The 26,365-nt window shown below is 50.6% G+C and overlaps 12 protein-coding genes across 12 annotated transcripts; 6 read left to right on the plus strand and 6 right to left on the minus strand.

Annotated features, from left to right (window-relative positions):
- Positions 1 to 165: 165 nt before the first annotated feature.
- CC77DRAFT_1040840 (MFS general substrate transporter) lies at positions 166 to 2,116 on the minus strand (the record flags this gene model as incomplete). The annotated part of the gene is made up of 6 exons (XM_018527216.1): positions 1,772 to 2,116; positions 1,448 to 1,714; positions 1,382 to 1,386; positions 1,083 to 1,311; positions 521 to 1,019; positions 166 to 473 (listed from the first exon to the last, which is right to left on the minus strand). Exons 1-6 carry the CDS (start codon positions 2,084 to 2,086, stop codon positions 166 to 168), a joined length of 1,623 nt encoding a protein of 540 aa, XP_018385651.1. The 5' UTR covers positions 2,087 to 2,116.
- A 350-nt stretch (positions 2,117 to 2,466) lies between these two features.
- Positions 2,467 to 3,567, plus strand: CC77DRAFT_989826 (hypothetical protein). Its single transcript, XM_018536295.1, has 3 exons — positions 2,467 to 2,595; positions 2,642 to 2,981; positions 3,054 to 3,567. Exons 1-3 carry the CDS (start codon positions 2,513 to 2,515, stop codon positions 3,369 to 3,371), a joined length of 741 nt encoding a protein of 246 aa, XP_018385652.1. The 5' UTR covers positions 2,467 to 2,512; the 3' UTR covers positions 3,372 to 3,567.
- A 16-nt stretch (positions 3,568 to 3,583) lies between these two features.
- CC77DRAFT_989828 (hypothetical protein) lies at positions 3,584 to 4,930 on the minus strand (the record flags this gene model as incomplete). Its single annotated transcript, XM_018536296.1, has 4 exons — positions 3,584 to 4,129; positions 4,178 to 4,598; positions 4,655 to 4,722; positions 4,778 to 4,930. 4 exons carry the CDS (start codon positions 4,928 to 4,930, stop codon positions 3,584 to 3,586), a joined length of 1,188 nt encoding a protein of 395 aa, XP_018385653.1.
- Positions 4,931 to 6,931: 2,001 nt separating this feature from the next.
- Positions 6,932 to 9,217, minus strand: CC77DRAFT_936812 (hypothetical protein; the record flags this gene model as incomplete). Its single annotated transcript, XM_018534517.1, has 2 exons — positions 6,932 to 7,950; positions 8,002 to 9,217. 2 exons carry the CDS (start codon positions 9,215 to 9,217, stop codon positions 6,932 to 6,934), a joined length of 2,235 nt encoding a protein of 744 aa, XP_018385654.1.
- A 248-nt stretch (positions 9,218 to 9,465) lies between these two features.
- On the plus strand, positions 9,466 to 11,093 carry CC77DRAFT_115046 (hypothetical protein). Its single transcript, XM_018530108.1, has 6 exons — positions 9,466 to 9,999; positions 10,159 to 10,520; positions 10,573 to 10,591; positions 10,653 to 10,695; positions 10,759 to 10,951; positions 11,014 to 11,093. The coding sequence occupies exons 1-6, from the start codon at positions 9,713 to 9,715 to the stop codon at positions 11,028 to 11,030; spliced, it is 921 nt and encodes a 306-aa protein (XP_018385655.1). The 5' UTR covers positions 9,466 to 9,712; the 3' UTR covers positions 11,031 to 11,093.
- A 707-nt stretch (positions 11,094 to 11,800) lies between these two features.
- On the plus strand, positions 11,801 to 12,629 carry CC77DRAFT_936075 (hypothetical protein; the record flags this gene model as incomplete). The annotated part of the gene is made up of 2 exons (XM_018534478.1): positions 11,801 to 12,281; positions 12,358 to 12,629. 2 exons carry the CDS (start codon positions 11,801 to 11,803, stop codon positions 12,627 to 12,629), a joined length of 753 nt encoding a protein of 250 aa, XP_018385656.1.
- A 762-nt stretch (positions 12,630 to 13,391) lies between these two features.
- CC77DRAFT_115977 (hypothetical protein) lies at positions 13,392 to 15,510 on the minus strand. The gene is made up of 3 exons (XM_018530109.1): positions 15,366 to 15,510; positions 14,047 to 15,308; positions 13,392 to 13,996 (listed from the first exon to the last, which is right to left on the minus strand). The coding sequence occupies exons 1-3, from the start codon at positions 15,418 to 15,420 to the stop codon at positions 13,634 to 13,636; spliced, it is 1,680 nt and encodes a 559-aa protein (XP_018385657.1). The 5' UTR covers positions 15,421 to 15,510; the 3' UTR covers positions 13,392 to 13,633.
- A 1,939-nt stretch (positions 15,511 to 17,449) lies between these two features.
- CC77DRAFT_936802 (hypothetical protein) lies at positions 17,450 to 17,668 on the plus strand (the record flags this gene model as incomplete). The annotated part of the gene is made up of 1 exon (XM_018534516.1): positions 17,450 to 17,668. The coding sequence occupies one exon, from the start codon at positions 17,450 to 17,452 to the stop codon at positions 17,666 to 17,668; it is 219 nt and encodes a 72-aa protein (XP_018385658.1).
- Positions 17,669 to 18,507: 839 nt separating this feature from the next.
- On the plus strand, positions 18,508 to 20,208 carry CC77DRAFT_116917 (hypothetical protein). Its single transcript, XM_018530113.1, has one exon. It carries the CDS (start codon positions 18,712 to 18,714, stop codon positions 19,789 to 19,791), a length of 1,080 nt encoding a protein of 359 aa, XP_018385659.1. The 5' UTR covers positions 18,508 to 18,711; the 3' UTR covers positions 19,792 to 20,208.
- On the minus strand, positions 19,970 to 20,835 carry CC77DRAFT_116029 (hypothetical protein). The gene has a single exon (XM_018530110.1). The coding sequence runs from the start codon at positions 20,573 to 20,575 to the stop codon at positions 20,147 to 20,149; it is 429 nt and encodes a 142-aa protein (XP_018385660.1). The 5' UTR covers positions 20,576 to 20,835; the 3' UTR covers positions 19,970 to 20,146.
- Positions 20,836 to 22,650: 1,815 nt separating this feature from the next.
- On the minus strand, positions 22,651 to 25,372 carry CC77DRAFT_1070957 (PTR2-domain-containing protein; the record flags this gene model as incomplete). The annotated part of the gene is made up of 4 exons (XM_018529117.1): positions 24,574 to 25,372; positions 24,044 to 24,520; positions 22,925 to 23,992; positions 22,651 to 22,772 (listed from the first exon to the last, which is right to left on the minus strand). The coding sequence occupies exons 1-4, from the start codon at positions 24,875 to 24,877 to the stop codon at positions 22,651 to 22,653; spliced, it is 1,971 nt and encodes a 656-aa protein (XP_018385661.1). The 5' UTR covers positions 24,878 to 25,372.
- Positions 25,147 to 25,970, plus strand: CC77DRAFT_116155 (hypothetical protein). The gene has a single exon (XM_018530111.1). It carries the CDS (start codon positions 25,416 to 25,418, stop codon positions 25,878 to 25,880), a length of 465 nt encoding a protein of 154 aa, XP_018385662.1. The 5' UTR covers positions 25,147 to 25,415; the 3' UTR covers positions 25,881 to 25,970.
- Positions 25,971 to 26,365: the final 395 nt, after the last annotated feature.

The raw sequence follows: 26,365 nt of genomic DNA on the forward strand, positions 1-26,365 counted from the left end.
TAAACATTACAAATGACACACAAGTGCAGGGGGACGCTACCTGCCCATGTAGCTAGGATGGTGAACCTCCTTGAAATACAATCTATGTTCCTCGATAGGCAACGAAGTACTAAACAAATGCCATCAACGTGTCCTTCGACCCTAGCAAGCCCCCGTGCTTGAAGATTACGCAGCTCCGGCCTGAACCTTCTCCATGTTGAGCTTCTTGAAGGGTGTAAGTGCGGCAGCTAGGACCGCTACACCCGCCAAAGCGATCGCAATAGCGAGTGCGACTTTTGTTCCTGCCATGTATGCCACCACAATGCCCGGTATATCTTCGGTACTGAATGTCTGTCGAAGCTGAGTAGCTCCAGTTCCGATTACCGCTTGCGGATCCACGTTTGGTGCTGTGATCGCAAGCGTGGTAATCATGCGATTTACGAAGCCGGACTGGGCAGCGGTCAATGAGAATGCGCCGCCGATGGTTTGAAAAACTACAACACGTTAGTTCTTTCCATTGGTATATGTTTTTCGGGCATACAAAAGACTGTTGCCGTCGCCGAGGACATGTCCTTTATCGTTGCGTTGGCCTGAGCTGTATTGATGGCCATCTGAAAGCCCAAGCCCACTGCGATACCATAAAGAGCCTGGTATCCTATCCATTTGCCTAGTCCAGTGCCGATGTCAAACGTATACATCAGACCAGTAGCGATAGTCGCTAGGATAGCACCTGCATTCATGAAAGGCGCAGCGTAGCCCGTCTTCGATACAACACCGCCACTAATGATGCTGCCTATCACCATTGCGAGGACCAAAGGAAGGTTGAGTACACCCGAGTTGATTGCGCTTCGGTTGTCAACGCTCTGGAAGTAGATCGGCAGATAGTACAGTAGTACAAGATACGCTGACGAATAGAAGAAGATGAAAGCGGATGGCTGCCATAGGGTGCGCTCGCGGAGAAGACGGGGTGGAAGCATCGAGCGCTCGCCATTGAAGATCTCCCATACGATGAAGGTGACGAGAATGGCCACGAAGCCTACCTAACATACGGATATACAAAGTCAGTATATGTCTCAAATTCAGTTTGTACAGTAACAACTTACCAATAGGCCGATGACAAGACTGCTGCCCCAAGGCTTCTTCTGGCCACCGTTCTCGAGTGCCAGGATGTACGCGACGATGCCACCCATGACAAGTGCGATGCCGAGAGGATCCATTTGCAAAAACTTCTCTTTCCAAGTCGCTTTGACGACGACGACTTGCGGTGGGGTCTTGTAGGTGAACAATATAAGGGCTCCAGAGGCCCCGCCGATAGGAAGGTTTATGTAAAAGCTATGCCATCATCAGCTGGTGAGTAGAACATCTATGGTAACGTGCCTACATACCACCATCGCCAGCTCACCGTGTCTGCAAAGACACCTCCCAAAAGCGGACCGACGACGCTAGATAGACCGTATACTGCACCAACAAGGCCCATAAGAGCTGGTCGTCGTTTTGGCTCGGCAGACAATGCAGCCATAGTGAACGCACCCGTTACTACAGCGGCAGAGCCGACACCAGCGATTGCGCGACCCACGACGAACGTTGTAGAGTTCTGAGCCACGGCACAGACCAAGCTTCCAATCTCAAAGACGAAGATGGCCCCGAGGAACGACCACTTAAGCGGAAAGTAACGGTAGAATTTACCAGATGCGGATTGGAAACCACCAAATGTCATGAAGTACGCGGAGCCATACTAGAGTAAGTTAGAACCATGGAATTCGAATCCATATCACTAGAGTATTAAACTCACCCAAGAGACCATGTTGAGGCCCTGGAATTCATCGGTGATCTTGGGAATAGCAGTGCCAATGATGGTCATGTCCAGAGCAGTAAGGAATACTGCACATAGTACAGCGATCAAGATGGGAACTAGCCGCATGCCACTAGGATACTCCTCTTGAATTTTGTTGGTTGCATCGTCGTGAGTAGATCTGACCTCCTCCATATCCTGTTTGTACTGCTGCTGTTCCTTCTCTTCCGCGAAAACATCCGGTGTGGTAACACCACTAGCACACTGCGTAGCTGTATCAGACGCAGCTGATGTTTTGGTTCTATGCGAGTCCATTATATGTGTTCGTGGTAGTTGAGTTTGCGGAGTATAGTCAATATCTGTATTAGAAATGAAAAGGTGTCGTGGTAACAGCCGCCTGGAAGATGATAAACAATGTATGCGAACTCCTCATACATATACCATCCTATAGAGGAAAGCATCCGTAATATCTGTGACCGATCCGAGGTCTTGGCACGCTCTTCCTCCGAGCGCTTCGGAGGATGGAGGTCAGTATTCTTCATTCCGCCGAGATGCGCCAAACAATCCCAATTTCGAATATGGGTTGTATTCGGAGAACGCGTCTTTGCACCGCGCAGAACAGCGGCCAATACCACGTGGTAAGAGCAACATGCGACTGGTGGATGGAGGCGATTAGTCAGCACTCCATTGGGTCCGGAAGAGACACTTGTTCCACTTCGCACCACCCTCATTCCGATAGCCATGTCGCAATTCTCTCAATCAAAGGTGCTCCTCCCACTGTACATTTACCCACAAGTCGGCGCATGGGATCCTCTTTACACAGCGTAGCTTCCCCCTGCTATTAACCTTTTTCTCACTGATCTCTCTCAGCGTTGCCGCAAATCCGTGTGTTCGATTTGTCGTCATCATCAATCCGAATAGTGGGCCAGGTGCAGCACCGTGGTGGCCGAATGAGGACTATGTTCGGGAAATAGCACGGCTAAATGCATTGCCGAATGTTACGACCCTGGGCTATGTACGGGTAGCCTATTGCAGACGACCGGTTCAAGACGTTCTAGAGGACATCGAAACATACCGTAGAAGAGCCAGAGAGGATGACCGTTTGAGGGTCGAAGGTATCTTCGTCGATGAGACGGTGAATTTGTACTCAGAAGAGGCTAAGAAGTACCTCGATGCTATCGATCGCAGAGCGCGAACTCTTATTGGTGTCGTCGAGAACAAAATGGCAAGTCTGAACATTTTCTTAAACGAGACCGAGCAATCCGAGCTGATAACGCCCAAGATGATTCATAATCCTGGTACAGCAGTAAGCGCTGAGCTTGCAGCACCTGGACCCGAGATCACGGTGGTTGTAGAAACATCCTACGAGGAATTTATGACTGAAGGATACCAGGAGTGGCTTTCTACTTCGCCGTACAAGCGTGCTCGAACTGCGTACATAGTACATTCTGTTCCACAAGGAGAAGTGAAGGCTCTAACGATAGCGCTTTGCGAGCGAGCAGAGTATCTGTTTGTAACAAGTGCGTTCTGCGGCTTCTACGAGAGTTTCGCTGGAAGCTGGCATGACTTTGTCGCATCGCTAGCGGAGCGGCGAAAGTAAACACATTGGACATCTTGGACATCTGTAGAGTTGTGGAGCGATAGTACTGAGAAACTGTAAGTGGAACATAAAGCTCCACAAATCCTCTTCTCGTGAGTAGATGCCCTATGCTGTCGAAATGGTCTCACAACACGAATTCGTCTGGTGCCGCGGTATCGGGGGCTTTTCGTAAATCTGGAGAATTTCAGGACCCCATTCTTGGATGTGTTTCGTCAGCGCTGTGATGCTCTACACTGGAGCGTGGTGTCTTGCTCCTGTAGGGCCTCCTCAATAGTAGCCCAGATCCTACATCGGTTCCAAAAGCCGTCAGGTACATCAAGTAGGCGGTCGTCGCATCCACTTATCGAAAAGCGTTTCGTCGCAAGAAGCTTTGCAGCAACTTTCCAATCCCAGGATGCAGTCGGATCTAAAAGCGCTGCATTAGGATCAGATAGATGGTGCTCGATCCACTTCGTGTCTAGATCCCAAATATGCGGATGGAGACTTCCGTCCCGAAGACTATTTCGCCAGAACACAGAGTCGAGCGGAATCCGCAGAGCGAGTGCTTTCGATGTGCGATGTAGTACGATGACGGATTGTATTGGTAGATAGCTGCAGATAGCGTCCATCATTTCTGTAGGAAGGCGCTCCAGTCTCTGGGGTTCACGTGTTGCTTTCAACACGTACTCTGGCTCGTCTCTTCTACGTGGCGAGCTTTGCAATACCCTTTGAACAAAGGATGCAGTACCTTTCCCTTCGATGGGGTCGGTATAAAATTTCTATATATCATCAGTAGTCTGCTTCAGAAACGTACTGTTGCACCTTACATCATATTTCCCACCCCACCAATCCAGTCTGCTCAAGGCTAACACGCTTCTAGCACCATATTCCGAAGAGGAGGAGCATAGATCGAAGATGTCGTTTGATGTCTCGTTTGGTTCGTCTGTGCAGCATTTCCGTTGGTCGAAGCGAGTACTTAGTAGTCGATACAATATCTTGAGAGTGGGTTCTAGTCCAACCTCCCTTCTTGTCGAATACCGATGCTCTATAACTCTACAACTCGTTACGATGCATCCTTCATGCAACGGAAACAATGTTCCATGGTCGCCTGTGTAAGAAAGAGCGTCGAACCAGATATCATCTTGTCCAGCGTCGTCGACAATCCGAAAGTAGCCCGAACCAGTCAAGCTGAAGGATGCGACTTCTGAGAGATAAATATCGGGCAGTTCGGAAACGTTGACCGGGCTTCTCGGAACTTTAGCTGAAGAAGAGAAAGAATGAGCGTGGCCCCTTCTTACATCGACCCCTCGCTGGCTACCATGTGTTCGGCCACGTCGGCCATGCTACCAAGCAGACGAAGGTTGTTCAACCACTGTGTTTTGTATTGAATTAATATTTTGCAACAGCTTCCTCGGGGGATGCTTTACCTGAAACCGGATGTCTTTGGGATCGATGTTGTATACATCGCCTTCGATATGGAACGGGCTGCCACATATAACGCAAAAGGTTCCTGCCTCCATGGCATGTCGAGCGTCGCTCTTCCAGACCTCTTCGACCTTCGAAGAATGTAGACCGCCCATGTTAGCACCGTGCGATCGGATTGTAGCAGGTGCGGATCTAGAGGGCGGCCGAGGTTATTGATCCGCAAAATGATAACGCCCCGTTCCGTTCACCTAATCTAGTCTGACAGGAGGCTGCTTTCGCGTCCCGTTGAACGAATGCTGTCGAAGCAGATGTGAGACGCCAGATTGGATGTGTGACACTGGATAGGTCCGTCGCGATGGATCGATGACGGTAGTCCATTCCGCCGTAACCTAAGGAGGTATAGCGCTTCTATAGCGCTCCCCACCACTTCCGAAGCGGCCTGAGATGGCTGACTAGTGGTGTTCTTGTCCTACAAATAGAGGGATGTTTGTCATATGCGCGTTTGTGTGAACGTTCATTATTGGTTTGGTTTCGCAACCAAGAACGTTCATCTTTATCAACGATGGCGTGTGCACGGAGCTCGGAATTCCGACAAGCACATCCGAAGCGGCGGAACACCGCTTATCATGCGACTTGTACGATTAGGCAGTCTCTATGAACTCGACTCATTCTTTGTACATCATATACTCGCGACCATAGTCTTCCTCCTCCGCGGACAGGTCAGAAATGTCGTCCATTACTAACTGAGTGCTATTCCCGATCAGTCCTGTTAACCAAGGATACATCTCTGGCGATCTTATCTCGTTCGCCTCTGCGTGGTGGAATTCAGACACGGACCTCTCGCCTGGCTCAAGCACATACTTATGCCCAGCCCAACGTATGCGAGGCTTTTCAACGTATGGACGCCAACCATGGGATGTAGTCTTTATGGGATCAGGTATCTCTGTAACAGATTCAGTTCTGATGAGGAGTGTATCCTCCATATCTGATCGATCGTCCTCTATTACTGGGTCAAGCGCCATCCGCACAAGCTTCTGAGGACCCTCATCCTGAAGGGCGTTTCAGAAAACTTTCAGTGCAGGTAGTGCCTGCTTTTGAGGCAAGACCAAATCTCTGGCTTGTTTATAATTCGGCATCGGGAATCAGGTACCAGCGGCTTCCTCTGGTTACCTCAAGAGTTTGAAGCGAGGTATTGTTGATGACGTGTGTCTGTCAAAGAGGATGTAGGCCATGGCATATCCTCGTTATAGGTCACTGTAAGTATGGTCAATTTGGAGAGTACGTGTGAACGCAAATGCCAAGGTAGTAGGCTTTTGTACAAGTCCATCGGAATGCTATGCAGTTGCCAATGCGAAGGTACCAAGTCAGCGTATGTCTCACATGCATCTCGAGCTGTCACGATCTACCGCAAGTATGCGAAGATTGGGCAGTAGGTCTAGCATAAGTGCGACTAGTGCATCTTCATATCCAGCACGTATGTTCTCGCACAAGATAAGTTCGTGCGGGCGCGCCCCAGAACTTGACCTTTTCTTGACGAATTCTTTGTACCAACTTTGCTCATGCCTGTTGGAGATTGTAGCCGTTTAGTGTTATGGCTCCGAGAGGGGGGTTTCGGTCCGATTGGTAAGGCATGAGGGTTGGAGAGCACTACCTGGACCCTAAATCAGTACAAACTTGACTACTCCATGCATTTGGAGATGCTTATAGCCTTGTCTTTAAATTGTCTTGTGTCTGTAAGAGAAACTTCCATGACGCGTTGCTGATTTCATGCTAGCGTGGCATTCTCGCGTCCCGACGCTTCGGCAGCCGAGATGACTGCGCGTCATCAAGCTTCAGCTTATCGTCTTCACAGGCGGAGGTCCAGGGAACAACGTCGCAATACATCACGGCAATTGTCTGCTATCAGCTTGAATTTTTTTTTTCATTTCTTATCTTCTGTTTCGAGCCACCTTATGTGTCTTCCTCCAACCTTCCATCGCCCAACACTCGCGGAAACAATTCGCAATCGAGAGTATGTGTATGAGGTCCAATAACCTTCATGTCCCACCGCCAGGATGACAGCCACAGAAACCCAACGTGATCCAAGAATGCATAAAGCTACCCGAGGCCGAAGGACCAGCACAACTATCGCGTGGCGTTTTGATGGCAACACCCTCTTAGATCCATTTCTCGAAGCTGCGGCGGTCATCAGGCGCATGCATTCCATGATATCTCTCGTGGTATCGTGTATCACTTCCTGCAGTCGTGTTCTGCACGCCCTGGCCATCTGTCGCTCTGCTGAAGTCATCCATCTCGCAGGAACCACCGGGTGCATCCCTCTTCTTTTCCGCACCAACCCGACCTCCTACCGGCGTTCCCTTGCGCTCCTCTCTACGTGGAAATAGATTTGCGTTGTACGTCTGTAGCCTGGTACCGCCAGGGCTCGCGGTTCTTTTGCGTCCTGGCAAAAACGATACGGGAGGCGGCTGAGTCAAATCTTCGGCTGAGCTGTTCAGGGAGTTATGTCTGAGTACGGAGCGAATATTTTCTTTCGAAACGATACGGGCTATATTGCGATCGGACTCATCGCGCACAAGTTGCTGAGGACGGAAACCGCTGACATAATCCCGGGTACTATTCTGTCGCACGGAACTCTCAGAGGGAACGGATGGAATAAGCTCGTCCATCCCCGGCCATGCTGTTGCTTTAGGCGGAGAAGTGCCTGGCCAAGGGAGAGGCTTAGGCATCTCCCTGAGATGGCTGTCCTTTACACCAACACGAAGATCGCCAGAATACGGAGCTGGTTTGATGGGAACGGGTAGCCTTGTAGCTGGCTTTGCAGGCTGAATGCGTTGCGATTTATCAGTAGCGCCTTCACGTACAGTGTGAAGCTTCGTCAACGAGATCTCGTCATCCCAACCGCTGCCTTCATAGCTGGGCACCCGCACATCTGCGTAGGCCCTGCTTCCTAACACCTGTGGTGCAGCCCGCTCGTCATGTTGGTACTGACGGGGTAATGGTTGAGGTGCGGCACCCATCTGGCCCTTGGACGAGAACTCTGACACATCCGTATCATGGTGTGTTTGTCCGGTCTGGGGATTGTGTGACAGGCTAGAAGAATCTAAGTGATGGGTTGAAGTGAAGATGTTTTGCTTGGATGGCTTGTGCTCTGGATGGGGGCGTGGCCATGGTGTGACTATGGTCGTATCGGAAGATTCCAATGAAGCAAGACTCATGCAACTCTCACCTAACGAGAGGTCTCGGGCGCTAGACGCACGGCGAATTGGACCTTCACCAGGGATATGGATTTGCCGTGTCACACCGTGCAACGGACTCTTCGGCTCTTCCTTTGACGCCGTTCTGGACACGCCACGAGACAGCGAGCGACGAATACTATCCGAGTATCTTTTGATCGGGCTTTCGTTACCGTCTCTGTTTCGTTTGTTGTGGTATTCGGTGGGAGAGCCCTTCTTTATAGGGCTCCGACTACCGTGCCGGTTCACCATCTGGGGCTGGAAACTCTTCACTTCACCATTGGTCTCCGCGGCCTTCCTACGGTCTGCTCGTGCTCGTTGCTCATTCAACCACTCCTCCATCTTGTGTTTGAACTTGGGTCGCTCAACCAAACCGCCGTACTGAGGATACACGTCGCGAAGCTCCTTCTCGGTGTCGTCGTAGTGCTTTCGTGTAAGCATGCCGGCCCCTTCAACACGCTTTTGGAATGTAGCGCTATCATCGCCGATGACTTTCTTCGGTAAAGAAATGATGCGGTACGGAGTGGGCGATATCAGGCTTCCCTCAGGTACTATCACATTGCCCTTTGGGAATGCAAGACCAGATGGGCATCGTTCTTCGATGTAGAGTGCAAGGCGACCGTAGTGTCGTCGGCCTCTGATGCTGTAGGAAGTACGGACTGCGTCAATGATCGGTACGAAGACCGCTTCCCAGGCAATGCAGATGTTGCGAAGCTCAAAGTAGTCAAAGCCCCATGGGTTGCGTGATTTACCAACCTTGAATACCTGCAGCAGCCAAGCGAAGAGATGCTTCTCGTACGCCTGCACATTCCAGTTGCTCTTGTCGATCGCACCATAAATACTGGAGTCAGTTGTGTACTCCCCACTGTACTTGTTCGCACGTGGATCGTAGCGGCGTATCCCTTCATCGAACTGTGTATAAAACCACAATAGGTCTGTGCGCGAGATGCCATCCCCCCGGTCTTCTCTAGCTATCGTTGTCGCACGAGGCATTGCATCCGGTCGCAACAGGAAGATCGAATCGCGGAACACAGCCCACGGCTCTAGAAATGCAGCAGTTGCGAGAAAGCGCTCTTCGAGGCTGTCGAGGCCGGATAGTTGCAACAACGACAGTGCTTGTTTGAGCTCCGGAGAGATCTTTTCCCTATCGCCGCGTGCAAAGAAGTCGCGTACGTTTTTGATCCCTGAGTTGGACGGAGAGTGCGCCATCTCGACTTCGATTATGAGCGCGTCAATCACGGCTTTTGGTCGTGGTGATGGTCAATCTGCGTTGCTGCTGTTTGGTAGAAAGTAATATCTCTAGCGCCGTTCTCCTGCCGAGAACAAGATCTTTAGCCCTCTATTACGCCTCAGTGAATGCGACTAGATGCGGAGTATACTCAAGTGACGATAGTATGAAATCTGGTGGCAGCCTCACCTTCACTACGATCCGACAGCCCACCGTCGCTCCACTCAAACCACCACTGATACTGTGCTCAGTCCAGTGATTGGAGGATCACATACGGGAGCCTTGCGCAACCAACAACTATTTCGTACTAGCAAGCCTCTTTCACGTGTAGGATCACTACAGCTCACAACAAGTACGAGTATGGTCAATGCGCATAGAACAAACACTGTACTATCTTTCTACGACTCTGATTATATGCTTGCCTCTGTTTCCACTGGCTTAAAGTCTTTTACATCTTGCTTCACGCTTCTGTTCCTATGAATACCTCCTCAACCGTACGTATGACAACCAGGATGAGTCTCATATACCTCCCAATCTTCGCGGCAGCTGCCATGCAGGTCCTAGGGGTGGTTGTTCCTCAACAACCACCTATCTTCTCAGGCCCATGCGCCGTCCTACCCCCGTCTAACAAGACTGAAACTCCAAGCTATGATGGGGTAAAATCAGGCGCCTCATCTATCTGGGGTCACGAGGGCAGCGGCGGACCGAAGAAATGGACAGACCTCTACGTCAAGGGTCTCACCGTCATACCATATTGCTTTCCGTAAGTTTTCCTGCATGCTGACTGGCAGCCTGTCGTCCGAGAGAATCGTTCCACCGAAACCCTATGAAAATTAGGATTAGTTCAAGATACCCTGCGTCATCAGTTTTCCTGCACAGACTGCATGTGAGACACACACTGACTTGGCATGCCTACATTTAGTACTGAAGAACATCGCAAAGCCAACATCGCGAAAGTGGAAGCAGCCACCGAACTTTGGATCACAGCGCTTGGTGGTAAGGCTTCGGAGGCTAGTGGTCATAAGATCATGTTCTCTGAATGGATTGATCCTCGGAAGAAACCCATGTACTGCATCGACGTGAACAGTCCAGTTGATAGTAAGTGGAACATGGCTGTTCCATACAAAACAGTCGCTATCTGGAAGGATGATCGTGCGGGAAAACGCGCCGCATCATCTACTGTGGGAATGGGTGATTCTCCTGGAAAGCCATGGGATTTGGACATGTGGCTTGGTGAAGAGGCTAGCGTTCAGACCATTGCACATGAATTCGGCCATGTCATGGGTACGTAAACAGCCATCCAAAATTTTAAGGTCGTGAAGCTAAAACACTGAAGGAATGATGCACGAGCAACAGTAGGTGTCTCTGTACGAACCGCGCGTGAGACATATACTGACTTCGTACACCCACAAATAGACGATCCGACCGCGACACATATGTACGCTACGACTGCATGAAGGTAGATTCCGACTATTTAAGATGCATGGAGATATATGCTAACTCCGTACTTCCACCACTACAGCTCACAGATTACTCCACCGCTCTCGCACGTGCTCGCGAATCCGACCCTAGTGTGACGACTGCAGAGCTTTGTAATGACGTCAACATAGCTGCCAAATATGAATTTAGCGGTCGCTCCTTCACCAAATCCGTTCTCTATGGGAAATCCAACGACGGATGGATGCTGAATCTCGATACGCCGTACGATGTCAACAGTAGGTATCTCCTAGTCAAAAGCTTATGTGAGTCATTTGCTGACCTCGTACATCGAATTTAGGGCATTATGCACTATAATAGCTACATCATGGGTAATGATAAGTGTCAGAGAGGCAATCAAGCTGAGTGCCCAGTAGCGGTGTACAGGGATAGCACGATCCATGACAAGGGGTTTGAGATGATTCCGTTGTGGTTCAAACCGAGTCAATGGGATGCTGCATGGGTTAAGGTGCAGTATGGGTGGTCGGGGTGCTGTGATAGCGCTGAGACAAAAGGTGTAGTGGATGGCGGTGAGGTTGGGAACACTGAATTAGATGAGCTGCTTTGGCAGGCGCGAGAAGAGTATGTCAAAGGACAGTTGTAGCTTGCATTGTCAACTTTCATACTTGACTTCCTACGAGGCTATACTGGGACATAAGACATGTTAGGCAGTGCAGCGAGACATGTATCATGAGAGACATAAAGGAAGACGAGCGAAGCAGACTTGGCATAACTTTGAGCGGCGTGAAGTCAAACTATCATGAATCATTCTTACAATGGTAATCTTCGGAACGATTATGGGTTCTAGGTCATGTATTTGGGCAGATCTGAAATGTCATCAGCAAAGGCTTGTTCTCCGCATCGAAGTAACGCAAAAGACCATTGCCTCACACACTATATTTCGTCTACGAAGAGTATCCCAAATCATCGAATTCGTCAGCTGAATTCGAACAATGAGCGGTGAATCTGCTAGCGCGTTTGAGAGCAAACACTCCACGTCCAAGGACTCATATCGCTTACAAGAACCACAAAATCGCACACTGCTTTTATTCGTCAGCAGAATGAGTCTCGAAAACACTCCCGCCACAATGGCAGCTTTTACTGTCGACGAAACGAGTGCGCCCACTAGTATCGAAGACAGCAACCACCAGCAAAACGGTAAAGCTGAATATACCACAGCCACCAATCTTATCGACGCTACTAATCTCAGTGTTCAAGGAATCGTTGTCGCTGCCGGCTACCCAAGACATCTTACGCTTGACGTTGGTGGGCGCAAGTTCAAAGTCTCGTGTGACACGCTGAAGTCTGAGTCTGGCTGGTTTAAGAGGCAGCTCTCCGGACGTTTCGGTCCATGGGAGCCTGAGCTGGATGGCTCATACTTCATGGACACTGACCCTGATCTCTTTGAGTATCTTCTTCGCTTCATGCGCCGTCCCGAAGTCTTTCCTCTTTTCTACAGCAAGATGAACGGCTTTGACTATGACCTATACAATCGCCTGCAAGCAGAGGCGCTTTACTTTCAGACGGACACGCTATACGAGTGGATAAAAGACAAGGCATGCTGCATGCGTCAATCAAATTCGAACAGTACTAACTCATATCTAGAGATACCTCAACGCTATCAAAGTCAAAACTTCGAGCCTAGATATCCGCGTAGTTCATAGCCTCGATTATGTACAGCAAGAGATTCTTCCAGTCCACAAGACCGAAGAGTTGCATGTCGTTCCGCGAACACGCAAAGTTTACCTTTGTCCTCGCCAGATCGCGGGTCACAAAGGCCATCCTGAACTTTGCGGTGCGGCATGTCATAAGAGGCAGGCGGATAATGCGGTAGAATACGAGGACGTGGGTTTTCTGCAGGTAGTCAGCCTACAAAAGGAGATTGTCTTCGACGAAAAGGTCTGTAGAGACGACTGATAATATCGACGTTCCGGGAAGTGAAGGGACAGCGTTTGTATGTCACGCAGATGAGCACACGGAGTGGACCCAATGGCTTGGTGGGAGTGGTATCTCGTGGAATTTGTGCTATACGGCTAATGTGCGATGATTCTCCTATTCCATCACTTCCCCAAACCTGATCCGTGGACCTCAAGGCTTCTAATTGGTGTACGCTTTCATTGTAATGGGCTTAGCTGGAAAATACCTAGCGACAGAATCTAATCAGGCGAATAGCTCGCATACTTGAGATCATCTCAGAGTGTCAGAACTACGGTATTGAATCAACAATGCACCGAGATAATCTCTAGAGTGCTGCTTGTCTTCGACACCCGGTGGACATGCATCGTCACTCGTTCTGTCCCGGTTGCTAAACCAGGGTAATCTCCAGGACAGAGCAGTCGAGCCGCCTCTTCTGCAAGAGGCCAATTGATGCGCGTACTGCACATCGGCATCTGCAGCTTCAATGCCAACTCAATCGCATCAAGAGACTGATTCTCCATCGCTCTTGCAATCCTTGTTCCTTATCCCGGTAGCTCCGTGTCCGTCACGTCAGCGTCTGTGCGTCTCAACCTCGTCGTCACTGTCCCCGCCTTTCTTGAGGTTCGACAAATTGTCGCGAATCACAGTCCCGGAGGCACCCTTGGTATGATGTTCTTCTTCCACAGGGAACCTCGCTTATCGGCAGGATGCGTGTCGTACTTGAGAGCCTCGCACCATACATATGGTTGTGCGTAGAAAGCCGGTCTGCTTAGATTTGTACATTTCCTCTGGGCGACAAGCTTTCCACTTGTACAACTTCGGATGATCCATCGTCTTGATCTCCTGGATGATAGGCAGCAGTGTACGGACTGTGTATTTCTTGCGAAACTAGGTCAACAAAGCCTATAGGCATCGGCTGTCGTAGCGGGGGACTGTGCTCCGCATACACAGCCTTTCGCGGAAAAGTCGAATTACGTGAATGTTGGCTCATGGAGTTGAACAGATCAGTATGTTCTATCCATACTCATGCTCGATTGAAGTGGAGGTGGCATCGACGGGTCGGCGGCTGAGGACGGGTACGTGGAAGGGGCAGACATGGATCTATCGTGCCACTCTTCGTGTTCTTCTTCTGGCGACGAAAGCTCAAGCAACTTCTGTGGCGACCCAGCGGATAGCCCAAGCATGGTGAGCTTGTCTTGCAATATGCTGATAACAGCAGGGTTGCCACCACGAAAGGAAGCGAGCACTTGCGCTAGTGAGTGGATCAGATCCCTAGGACCAACGTTGAAATGAGACTCGTGGTTAAGCGAGGGCATGATCATCATAACGTCAGCAAGCGAGTTGGCGACGTCGAAGAGCTTGGACTCCTACAATTATGTCAGTGATGTCCTGTGCCACCCAGGGAGATGTTGCGTACCATGCCTGGACCATGCGCCTCGACGCTTTCCCGCGAGAGGCTACTTAGATTACTGAGAACGTTTTGGGCGACCTTAGCGGGGAAACGGAACGAGAATTCCTCATCCTGACTGGCGCGACTGCTCAAGTTCGTTACATTGAGAGCATGCTGCCACAAGAAGATACGCATCCACTGCTGAGTCATTGTGATATCTGCGCGCTGGAGCTCATTCTCAAGACTGCGAGGGTCTTCGTCACTGCTAAGTTGTTGCTGAGCTAATGCAAGAGCGTGGCGCGCAGCTGCAGGTTCAGCTGTTATGGTGACATCTAGGATATTGAACAGCCGACAAAGTTGGACGAACGCAGGTGTAACTGATCCATCATGTAAGTCTTCTAGCCTGGGAAGATTGGGAGCTCGCTTCAATGTCGTTGGCACATCGTGCTGCAAGGAGTGCGCTCGCTCTGTGATGAAGAGAAGCCAGTAGACCCTCAAAGCATACTGTATTTGCTCGGCGGTCATGAGCTCGTAGTGTGTCGGTTTATGTAAGCCTATGATGTGTGCCTTGAAAATGGCCTCGCCGAGGAGGACCGTGGAAGCGTTCATTCGCCCAACGTTTGCTGAATAAACGTGTAGGAAGAAGCTACTTAGCAAGGAGAATATAGTCACATTCTCCAAGTGATCGGACTCGTTCCTTGCTTTCTTTGCTTCCGATTCGAACGTGCCGCTTGGAACGCGATAGTGGCCCTCGAGTGGACTGCCTGGCTCGGCATCTATAGAGAATTGGCTGACTATGGCAGCACATATCGCAGTGGCTAGTGCGTAGGCTTCCAAATCGTCGGGATGAGTCAAAAGCCGTGCAGTGAGTGCTTCGGCATCGACGACTGGCCATATGCCATATCCACGTGCTTGGTAGATGTCCAGGTAATGCGATAGACAGGCAGTCGATATTCTGTGGGGCTCTTGGGGGATGGCGGACAGTGTTGGGCTTAAAATATCCGGCCAGGCTTTGGGGTCAACATCGGAATCGCTCATCAAGGGTATCGGGTCCAAATAAGGCAAATCGGTAGTCCTCGGGCTTCCAGCATCAAAGCTCGTCTCGCTGTTGCTTCTTGACCCATCATCATGGGTCCCCTTGCTGCGTTCTTGCAGTCTCCTAATGGCGGCTTCTGTAGTCCGACGTGGTCCTTTTGGTCCGCTTTTCCCATGCGTCTTCAAGTAGGTGCAGTCCCAGCTAGCAGCTTCGCATCTGGAACATGGCTGGTTGCCATCACATCGCACTTTTCCTAGAAGAGAGGCAATGTCAGTTGTGTCACGATAGTTGACCTGCATCCAACACTTACTGACAGAACAAGGGTCACACGCTCGTCGCGTTCCTTTCCGTGGGGCCATGGCCATTCTGGGGCCAAGGTACTAGCCTCTTTGGATAGACGGTATTTACGAGACGCGGGATATCGTCATCTCGTCATGACACGGATGGGTCGGGTTTCACGCACCAGCAGAATGGTGGCGTTTGTGGAGAGTTTATCGGAAGTAGACGACAATCAAACGAAGTACAGAAATATAAAGTCCATACAGAATGATGTCGTGGGAATGGATGCGGCTGATGCTGGGAACAAAAGGTGGAGATGCGGCTGCAGGTCGGTTGATCCTGCCTACTGGAGGTGCCGGCGCCGACCAATCATGGCTGAGTGCCGCCGTTGACCGCCGGCGGTCCCTGACGCCAGCTAGTCTGCCCGAAAAACTTCACGGCGCTAGAAGCTCCGTGGAAGAAAGCTGCTTCTATGGAAAGACCGGCTGTGCTCGGTATAGATAAGCGAACAGTTATATGATTCGATTACTGACATTCTAGAAGCTTACCGGGCGTGTCGTAGCGAACTTCCTTTCGGGCATGGTGTTGCACACGGGCCCTGGTGTAGTGAAAATTTGTGTTGAGAGTGCAGTGCAATGCGCTGTTCGAGCAAATCGACCAGGAATATCTTTAATAGCGCATCCATGTTTGGCAACGGTGACGCTGGCCACCCTGTTGTAACCCACAGCCTTACGGCTACGTCCGGTGTTGTCAGGAGAGCTACGTGAGGCTGACTTCCTGGCCAAATGCGCGTACGTGACGTACTGCGCGATTTTTAGCGTGTCCGACAGCGGGCGCACCAAACCTCGGATCAGTGCACCGATGTTTGAACTATTTTGGTGCGACTGCCGTCGTCTACAAGACAGCGGCACATCCCTTTAGTAGCTCTTCCAACTTTTGGTCGCTGCAATCGCACTCAGCGCGGCGGAACCGCTGGTCAACTAGGGCCCCCAAGCCCCTCGAGGAACACGTCGAGCTGAGACAGATGATTGAGCTGCGCCTCTGAACGAGCTGGCGTTCCAGACTCACAGACGACATGACGGCATTTGCTGGAAACCAAACCCAGGGGACGAGTACAGACATGGGCCTCACCATCTCGAGTCGCCTCCGACTTGTATCTGTCAAAGGGCTAGACCGATGGTGGCGCACTGTGTTCCTGTGATGCAACATCATCACGCCGCACATTGGAGGCAACGGCCATGTCGAATCCCAATCAGGCAGTAAAGTCAGAAACAAAAGCACCGCGCTGTTACTAGTCAATCCGGGGATCGAAGATGCAAAAAACACTAGCCAATGAATATGGAGTAGTTCATTCTGGATTGAATACTTGGCAATTTTTGTGTTACACTGTGGTTTGACACAGTAACCGGATCCCGGGAGCGAGCGTGAAGCAGGGGTCCAACGTGGCGAGAATCTGGACTTGCAGCTGTAACTATCACTGACATCCTCGGTCCCTCCGCCTCGACAGAATCGTAGTTAAGGCAAGATAATAGAGTCTAGCGCCACGAGATACAGCGACGTCATAGGTATCTAGTATCCTGGTCATAAACGACAGTACGAACTCCTTCATATGGCAGAATGTCTAGCTCGCATGTGGGGCCTTATCATACGTCCTGGGGAATACGAGAATCCGGGGAAGATATATTGATCTTCTCGCTAAGAGCTGCGATGCAATTTACGCATATGAGCGCTATCGCGAGGTTCACAGGTGGAAGCTCACATTGGCCCAGAGTATAACCTGATGATATGTCTGCTAGAGATACGCAAAACAAAATGTGACGACTAGTGGTCATGGAACTGCCTGGATTGGTCAGATCTTGGGATCTTGTATTTGGTCGTGTAGGCTCAGCTAATTTTGGTCTTTACTGCAGATGAAGTGAAGCACTATTGTGTTCTACAGCTATGTCAGCGGCGTCGCAAATACGGTTTTGTTGTATATATAAACCGTCGGGTTTCGTAACAACAAGAGCCGTCACATACCAAGTTGTCGACATACTTACCTCTACACATCTTTGCGAGGCATCACCACCAACATCTCCACGAAAAACAGTGCACCAACGGTTATCGCATTTCAGAATGAAGCTTCTCATAATCATGGCTGCGATCACGTCTCTCGCCCTTGGTGCGCCAAAAGATCCGTACCCAGCGCCTTGTGGAAGATCAGATCCATCTGGTATCTGCACGACCAAAGCGACTTGCTACAAGAAGGGCGGCTTCTATGTTCAGCGCGACTGCACTTTCTACAACGTGCTCGACATCGGTTGCTGCTACTCCATTCCCGACGAGAAGAAATGAGGACGACTCGAAGTGGTAGCGAGCAGACGAGATTGGTATCATCGTGATATTGGAACATCAGAACTAGAGCAAGGAGGCTTGCGACGTTTTCAACGAGAGAATCTCGAATCAATAGTGAAATTAGATGAGGAGACGGAATCAATCAACTACTGCTCCATCCAAGCACCTCTACCGTGATGGGGAATCATTGACTAAAGGTTTAGGCGGACTAATGGCTTTTTTCGTGAAGTCATTGTCTTGAGTGAATGCAACCAGAAAAAGAAGTGTTGAGATGTAGCATCGCGTAAACATATACTGCAGACTAACTCGCAAGATGCTATATCTGCGAACAGCATGCGGTGAGATGGGGGCAAGCAGCACTGAAGAGGTAGTACACGATTGTCGTGATGTATCGCTTATTGGAAAATGGGTGAGAGGAACGGGAAGAAGCAATCACCGAGGCACTATTATGTCATCGCCGCTCATTCGTCAATCGGCCATCATCGGAACATTGTCCCGTAATTCTCCGGCACCGCACTTTTCATTTCACGATGCACAAAATAGAAGAGACTAAGGACATTTCCATCTTCTTTCATGCTCAACGAGGCGCCTTGCTTCACAAGTACAAGCCCCACTTTACTGCTAAGCGTTGGTAACACTGCGCCATTTTCAACTTCTTCCCGTTCGTGCAGCTTCTCCACAACATCGTCACCTACACAACGCCAAGATGGACCCAGATCTGGACATTGTAGGCTGCTAAGCGCTATCGGAAGCGCGGAAGGCTATATACACGCTGTAGCGTGTGAGACAAGTACGTCGCCTTGAGATGCGTTTCCCGTCGTCGTGCGGACTTGCCCGTACTCATGAGCCGGTACTCTCACTCCGGATTTGCTGGCCCACGATGACTTCAACATAAACTCTACTATCCTTGTTGTCCCCGCTCATTGTTCTTCAGAAGTAACAAGATTTCATCCGCTCCCTGGTCATTGGGCCAACACGTATCAACCGGTAGGACGACGGAAGTAGAGAACATCTAGAAACAAGACTATCACAACTCAAAGACTATGGAGACGCTGAAGCGTAAGAGGCCAGGGTGCAAGCTAATAGAGGCCCACAAGAAGACCCGGAACAATAGTCCGGCCGAGTCCAGACAAAGGTGTCCAATCATGGAGGTCTTCCACCAGTATGGCTTACTGGAAATGATCGTATCCAGCCTATATCCAGACGACTTACTGGCGCTGTTATTATGCTCAAGATCCACCCATGAAGCGATCTTACCACAACCTGGTAGCCTAGAAAATTTGCTAGGGAAGCTCAAATGCTCCGGTCGAGGTGTACATGTCCGCAACAAGCGTCACAAGAAGTCTACTTTCTTCTACGCTTATGATTGTACTGAAACCATAAAGTGTGGAGCAAAAGAGTCTACCACAGAGTGCCGGCCCTGTGCCAGATGTAAAGTCAGCACTTGCGACGAATGCCGCATTCACTGCGTCTACCAGAGCATATACGAAACACCTTGCGATGAGGATGAACTGCCCAACTTCAGCGGCTTCATTCTGCTGTCACCTCTCGAGGTGCCAATCCTCAGCCCACATCACATGGATAGTGACGAAGCTGGGTCGCAGTGGCAGGATCCTTCAAACAGTCTGCAAGCACCATATCATGATCAAGGCTTCATCGACGTTCCGTTTGAGGAAGATAGCTTTGGTCTACCTGAAAGCGTCGAAGATCTTCTAGAAATGGATCTCGGTAGCCACACGTTGGCTGCATCAGCGTCTTCGAGCGTCGCTCATCCTTCGCCGGTCCTTCGAGCTTTATACCAAACGACGGAGCAGCGGAAACGATGGTTCTGCGATGAATGCCGGCCATCCATCGCGACCCAGGGTCAAGAGATTCCTCAAGCTTCTCAATGCCAGTGCACTTTACGCAATCACTTTCTTGACCGGTGGTTGTGCCTGCGCTGCTACGAAACGGAAGAACATGATCTTGACGCATCCTTTGTTGACCAAAAAGAGCGTTGCGCATGCGGACGACAAGATGGAACTAAGACATGTTTGTGGTGCTGGGGAGAAGTGGTACATCCGATGTTCGAATTTGAAGAAGTACACAACGGAGACCGCACCGAAAATACCAATCAGCCATAGCGTGCCACTTTGGGCTCTGTTTCTTTTGCTCCGGCAGCATTCTGTACTTCGAACTGTTGACTTCTGTATCCTAATACCTGTAAAATCACCCTGTATACATCTATAATCTCAACCTTTTGGTCCTGGCCGTTTACTCAGCCCGTCCCGTTCTGCTCGTCGAGGTTGACGATATACTTCCTCTTATGAACAATGGTGCGTTGATGAAGTCCATAACGAGCTGTGTTTGCAATTCACTCGTGTCTTTTTATTATATCTGCCGCAACTCGTGGTTCTTAAAGCAGCTCAAGGTCCAATTGAACTAAGCACAATACGCTTCGTGTTGCGATCCACAGCAAGCATGTTTCGGCCAGCTACACTATCGACGCAGACAGAGCACTGTTCTCTCCTTACTCATATGCATTCCCACGTTGTTCAACTGCCTCTTCGCTACGATCGACCCAGTCCCCGCAATCAACTTCAATTTCTTCTCCTCTTCTTTGATTTCTCTCTCCTTTTTTCGCTTTACGTCTCTGTACAGTACCAATTCCTCTTGCGCCTTTTCCAGCTCTTCCACAAGGTATCGGAGGCTCGGTTCATCGCGCTCGCGTCGCACGCTGATCTCGAGGTCGACGACAGTGTTCATAAGACTGTTGATGCGGTCGCCGCAAGATTTATAGGCTGATACGAGGCTGACTTGATAGACGGTGAGAAAGGTGGGCGGAGGAGAAGGCAGATTTGAGGGTGAGAGGAAGGATGAGCGAACTGATGTTATGCTGATATCGGTATCGCTTGATACTTCGTCCATTGCTGTAGCGGTATACAGAATTGTATGTTGGTACCGAGGTCTTAGTGACGATGATGATCTGCGAGGAGCTGTAGAAATTTATTTGAGTTGCTGCTCTCGTTCTTGCGTCTCTCACGGTTCAGAGTTTGCTGTGGTCTGTGAGTCAACTGCGCGAGCTTCGAAGTGAATCAGGCTAAGTCGCCAAGGTGATGTCGAAATGACTTTGGTGAGAAGTATGATGAATCTTTTGCCTCGCCCGAAAGCGGCTTCACAGATATCTGTGATTACCTTGCAGTTTCCGTCGCTCATGTTGTCGTAGCTCTCGTGGATACTGACACCCTCCTTTCATACCTACCGTCTCCTGAACGACTTACTCCGCTACACACTACAATGGGAAGGTCTCTATAAGCAAGATGCGACTTGAAAAGTGAAGTAAGAGGCCAAGCATTGATACGACCTACTGTCGAGGAGCCCATCAACATAAGGAACCACAGCGTTGGATATACTCGAGCAGGCCATAAGCGCTCACCAGAGGGGATCATGAGGCTCGACACAATCGCGGCGCTACTGCACTTTCTGGTGGATCGATTCAATGAATGTGCTTGTGATATTTCTTTATTACTTTTGAGCTTTAAGAACGTATTGTCGTGGGATGTGTGTAGGGGCACACGTCGACGTTACGGAGAAGCCACTATGACGGCACGAGTGGGACGGGCCTTGGCGCGTTCGAAGACGCGTCTCCATGGTGGTATCAAGGCACACACCACTTCACATCCCACGCTTCGCACCGCGCGCCTCTTTTTCTCCTCAATCGACCCACTCTCGACGCAACGCTTGGCCATGGCTTCGAACGTCAACGTCATAAGAATCGACACTCCACACGGCCCGCACGCTTCTCCGCAGCCCACAACCGTCGTCTACCCTCGGCCCACCGATCTTCCCTGAACCGACCGCATCCGTCAATATCTTACCCACAAGCTCATTCCCTCTCGATGCCGATCCCGAAATCTGGCCAACGTTATTCGCGCATAGTTTGGCGTATACAATCTGAAAGATCCTCATGCGTAAGAAGTTGTGGGCTATCTTAGTAGGGCATAGATGTCCACGGAATCATCTGTCTGATGGCGACGTCAATATTGTATGTTGGCGCCTTGTCCCCTCAATCGAACTCTCGCGAGCGAACCTTACAGGAACTAGGAGTGAGTCACCACTAGTATTGTTACCGTGTTTGAGTATATCGAGTATCTACCGGAAAGATGTGTACATGGCTACACTGAACCTGAGGATGAGATCTACTCGGTGAGCATAGAGCATAGGGCAATACTCAATCTCGCCACGCAACAGTCACACATGCGCAGAGGCTAGCATGTATATGAAGAAGACGTTCATAACGTGGCTTCTAGGGCTCATTTTCGCTTCGCACTGAGCAGCGTATGGTGCCTTCAACGGTCTCATAACCTCGACATAATGAGTTGGCACATGCTGCACCAGATATATGGAGATATAAAGCGACCAATAGCTTATGCAGCATTTTTTATAGTAGTGCGCAAGTACAATAGACATGAGTAGCGATAGACAGAAGAGTGTTGCGCGCCAGTGCCGGATTGTGTGTCTGTGTTGAACACACCAAATCAAACATGTTGTAACGAGGACCCAAGCTTGCCGTAGTCAAAGGCACGTACGTATAAGCTTGAACCGCAACTTTCGTATCCAAGCCAACCCCACCAGTGTAGATTTGCTTCGCAGTCTTTACTCTACGTTGTTCTTTCCAAGTCAAAATTGAGATGCCTTGGGTAGATCCTCCGAAGGTGAAAGTAATTCGCCCGTATCGTCATCGCGGCTAACAGATCAACCCAAAAACCACATTGAGAGATTGCTGACTACCAAGAGTGTATGCAGGCGCCAAAAGAGTTCCAAGCAATAGGTCAGACCTTGTTGTTGAGGCTAAGGCTTGTGTTCACCTCACTCACGTCTCGCTTCCGATGTCGCTGGCGCATGACTAGCAAGGGTGCGATCCTGCGGCGGTACGCGGAACGAGCACGCAAGGCAACAGTGGCTCAAAATTCCGCCCGTATATATTCAAGCCCCCCTATACATTAGCGTGATTGAGGAGAGTCGTCTTCGATGCAGCGAAACATGATGTGGCGCACGATCAGCATAAGACGAAAAGTAGGCATATGAGGTAAGTGAAAGACTCGTATATTAATTAGCTTCCAGTCTGGAAGTCAAATAGGTATCATCGATCATAACAGATCCACAGGTAAAGCCACCCTCAGTAGCCACCCTCGTAAACATCAACGTATCGCATCATGCTGCGCACGATCACAACCTAAGTGCGCACATGCGCCTCGATGTTGTGTCCAGCAATACCCTCCTCAACACTGTGTCTTCGGTCCTTGCCAATGTAGTTCGAGTCCGGAAGCATGTTGAGGATGTCCTCCTGCTTATCCGTCTTGCGCTGGTGGAACCAGAAGAGGATACCACCGATGAATGCCAAGATGGCAACAGTCGTGTAGTTCCAAACCAACAACGGGTCTTCGGATAGCGACACGAACGCCTGGCCAAGCGCGTTGGAGAAGGCAGACATGAAATGCCAGTAAGAGGTGACCAGCGAACGCATGTTCTTGGGGGCTTTTGTAAAGGCAAACTCGAGTCCAGTAATAGATGTGAAGATCTCGGAGAATCCGACGAGAACGTACGGAACGGCTTGGGTCCAGACGTTAAGTGGGGCTGGGTCGTCGCAGCTGTTCATGTACTTTCCGCAGGGGCCCTCGGCATAGATGTAGTGCTGGATAACGGCAGCGGAGACCATGGCGAAAGACGCAAGGATGAAACCGAAAGCGATACGCTTGATAGGAGTGAAGCGAATGTTTGCCTTGCGGAGAGCGGGGTAGAGGAAGTTGTCTACGATAGGGATGAAGATGACGAGAGAGATGGGGTTAAGATTGGTGATGACATCGTTGGGGACACCGTTACGTGTCATTGTGGCGGCTTGCGAGGTAAGGTTGTTGTTCATCTGGTTGTATGACAGCCAGTAGAGCGGGATCCAGGTAAAGCAAGAGCACGCACGCAGACCACGAGCAACCTGGTCAACCCAAGCGTCGTCGAACTGCATCCAACCAGGCTTGTTCGCACCGAGATGGCTGGGCTTGACGTCCTCCCAGAAACGCTCGCTCTTGAAGTTCTTGCGCGTGGTAACGGGGTTGATAGACCACTTGCCCTTGGTGGCAAGCTTCAGGACCTTGATGGCGCGGATGAGGACGGAACCAGTGGGGGGAGTGCGGTGGTACTTATTCCTGCAGGTCCAAAGAACCACGGGGCAGAAGCAGAACATGATGGTGGGTAGCAGCCACGCGCACCAGAAACCAACGTACTTCTCGACGTACACCATGGACAGTTGTCCAGTGAGGGAACCAATGTTGATGAACATGTAGAAGTCTGAGGTATGTTAGTGGGCTGGTCCTTGTGTGCCAGCGGGTGATGACTTACACAAGAAGATACGGGAGAGTGTGATGTTGGGGTCAGAGATGACACGCTCGCCAGTCTTGGGATCCTTGATGACACGCGGCTTGGTCTGGCGGTATTGTTCAGCAATCAGTGGGGAGATGTTGGCCTTGAATGCTCCAGTTCCGAAACCAAGGGTGATGACACCCAGGATGAAAGGTCCAATTGCATTGCCGCTAGTGAGCACAGGGGGAATGGCGGAGATGATGAGCAAGATATGGCCCAAGATAGAGAAGGCAATGGCGATGAAGATGGTGTTGAAACGACCGAGGTATTCGTCGGCGATGATAGCACCAATAATGGGAGTGGTGTACGCCCAGAAAGAGTTGAACTGTCCGATACCGAAGGAAGCACGCTGACCCATGCCAAGCGCACCTGGTTGACCCTCTTCACGTGGATCGCGACCAGTGGATTGTACGACGCCATCGATCACAGGAAGGTCCTGTTGAATGAAGTTGGTGTCTTGGAAAGAAGTCAGCGCTTTGGTTAGAGTATGTTCATGGGCAATGACGTACACAACACCTGGCAACCGTAGTATCCGAAACGCTCGCAAAGCTCGACGAACGCAATGGTGAAGGCAGTCCACGGAATCTTTCCGGATACACGACGGAGTGTCTTCAAGTCTTCCTCCGTGGGTTCCTCGCCTTCCAAGTCTGCATCAAAGACATCGGGGTCATGGGGCTGATGGCTGAGAGTCGATGGCGTGCGTTCATCCGAGAGGGCACGCTTCTCATCGACCTCGTACAGAGGCATAGCAGCCTTGGCGGGCTCGTTGGACATGGCCATGTCCACGGCGTTGGATGCAGCGTTCGTCGTCATGACTAGCAGACAGGGATGAGGTTGAGCGGGGAAAAAGAATGAGCTGCTGCTGAACAGCAGGGAAACGGGCAGTCGACTGCAATTATAGTCGTAGCCCGCACTTCCTGTAACACACGAGCGGCAAATGTGCTCTTTTCAAGCGCCGTCTTGGTATTCCTTGACTGTCTCTCTTTCGAGCAGGTGTCTGGTGTGGGTACACTCCACCACTTTGCCAGGGATTCAACTAGTTGCCCCAGGCCGGCGGTCGACCCATACAGATTCGAGAGGCCATTTCGCGAAGCCCGTCTTATCACCAGCCGGTGACTGGGCAAAGTCTGGGCGGTTGGGCGATGCCGAAAGCAAGACTACAGTTTAGAGCTTAGTACCCGTCTTTGCAGGGCTTCGGCTGGCCAAGCTCCATGGGAAATGGGTATTTCGGCGCATGCGACAACATCGATTGAGTGCTTCGGTACTTGGCAGCGTTGCTGATCACGCTTTGCATTGACGATTCCAACCATTCACACGGGTGATACCCCTAGCTCTTTCTTATCTGGACGACATGCTGTGCCATGACACCACGCCGCAGGGCGATGCGGAAGCGCACATGCGCACACAGGCTTACATACGCGGAGTGACAGGCCGTGAAAAAGTCATACATGGTCTTTACATGGAAGACACTGGTATCGACGACGAAGGAAGAGGTCGGTCCGTCCATTTTGTCGAGAAAAGGCATGTGTCATCACTTCCATCACCGCCGAAGACTGCTGCCGCTCCGCCATGGCGCCCAGCCTTCCGTCCCGCTGGGCGTTTTCTCGCCTCGGCTGCTCCCCACACCATGAAACAGACTTCGTTTGCATGCGATGTAACTCCACCAAACCCGAACAGGCAGCTCAACGACGCGGCAGCATATTTCCGTAGAGCTTTACATGAGCACACCAATCAAGTATCGCGTTATGCTTCCCACCTTAACCTAGCGCAGACGCCCCATCGCTTTCTCGAAGACATGGCACCAGCATTGGCATAACCATACCCATACGCTTATCTCCTAGGCTAGATGAAAACGTGACGAAAGAAGACAAGAGCACCGAAGAAACCCATATGCTGGTTGGCGCAAGGCTTCGCTTCTATCAGCGGAAGCTTTACCTCGCCCAGCAGCATGGCACATTTTGGCATCTCATCCCAACCTTGTAAACATTCCACCGTTAATGACCCGCTGTTTTCCGTTCCCCTTGGCATGGGCTGTTTGTCAGAAGGAATCACCTGGCGATCCTTCCACGCACATACACACACCAACACATCGAGGCGTAGTAGGATCTCTCGATAATTACAGAACAGTCGAGGATGCGGCTTGGCAGGGTGGCAATGGCGGCTGCTTATCTCTCCTCGCCCCTCATACAGCAGTAGACTTCACGAGGAAAGCTTCTGGAATCTTGATGTAGGTGTTGAATCGAACGATGCACACGCGGTGGGATAACCGAGTCATTTTGTTGGTGTATCAGCATATTGTCG

Source organism: Alternaria alternata, assembly GCF_001642055.1.
Source record: "Alternaria alternata strain SRC1lrK2f unplaced genomic scaffold CC77scaffold_11, whole genome shotgun sequence".
NCBI lineage: Eukaryota > Fungi > Ascomycota > Dothideomycetes > Pleosporales > Pleosporaceae > Alternaria > Alternaria alternata.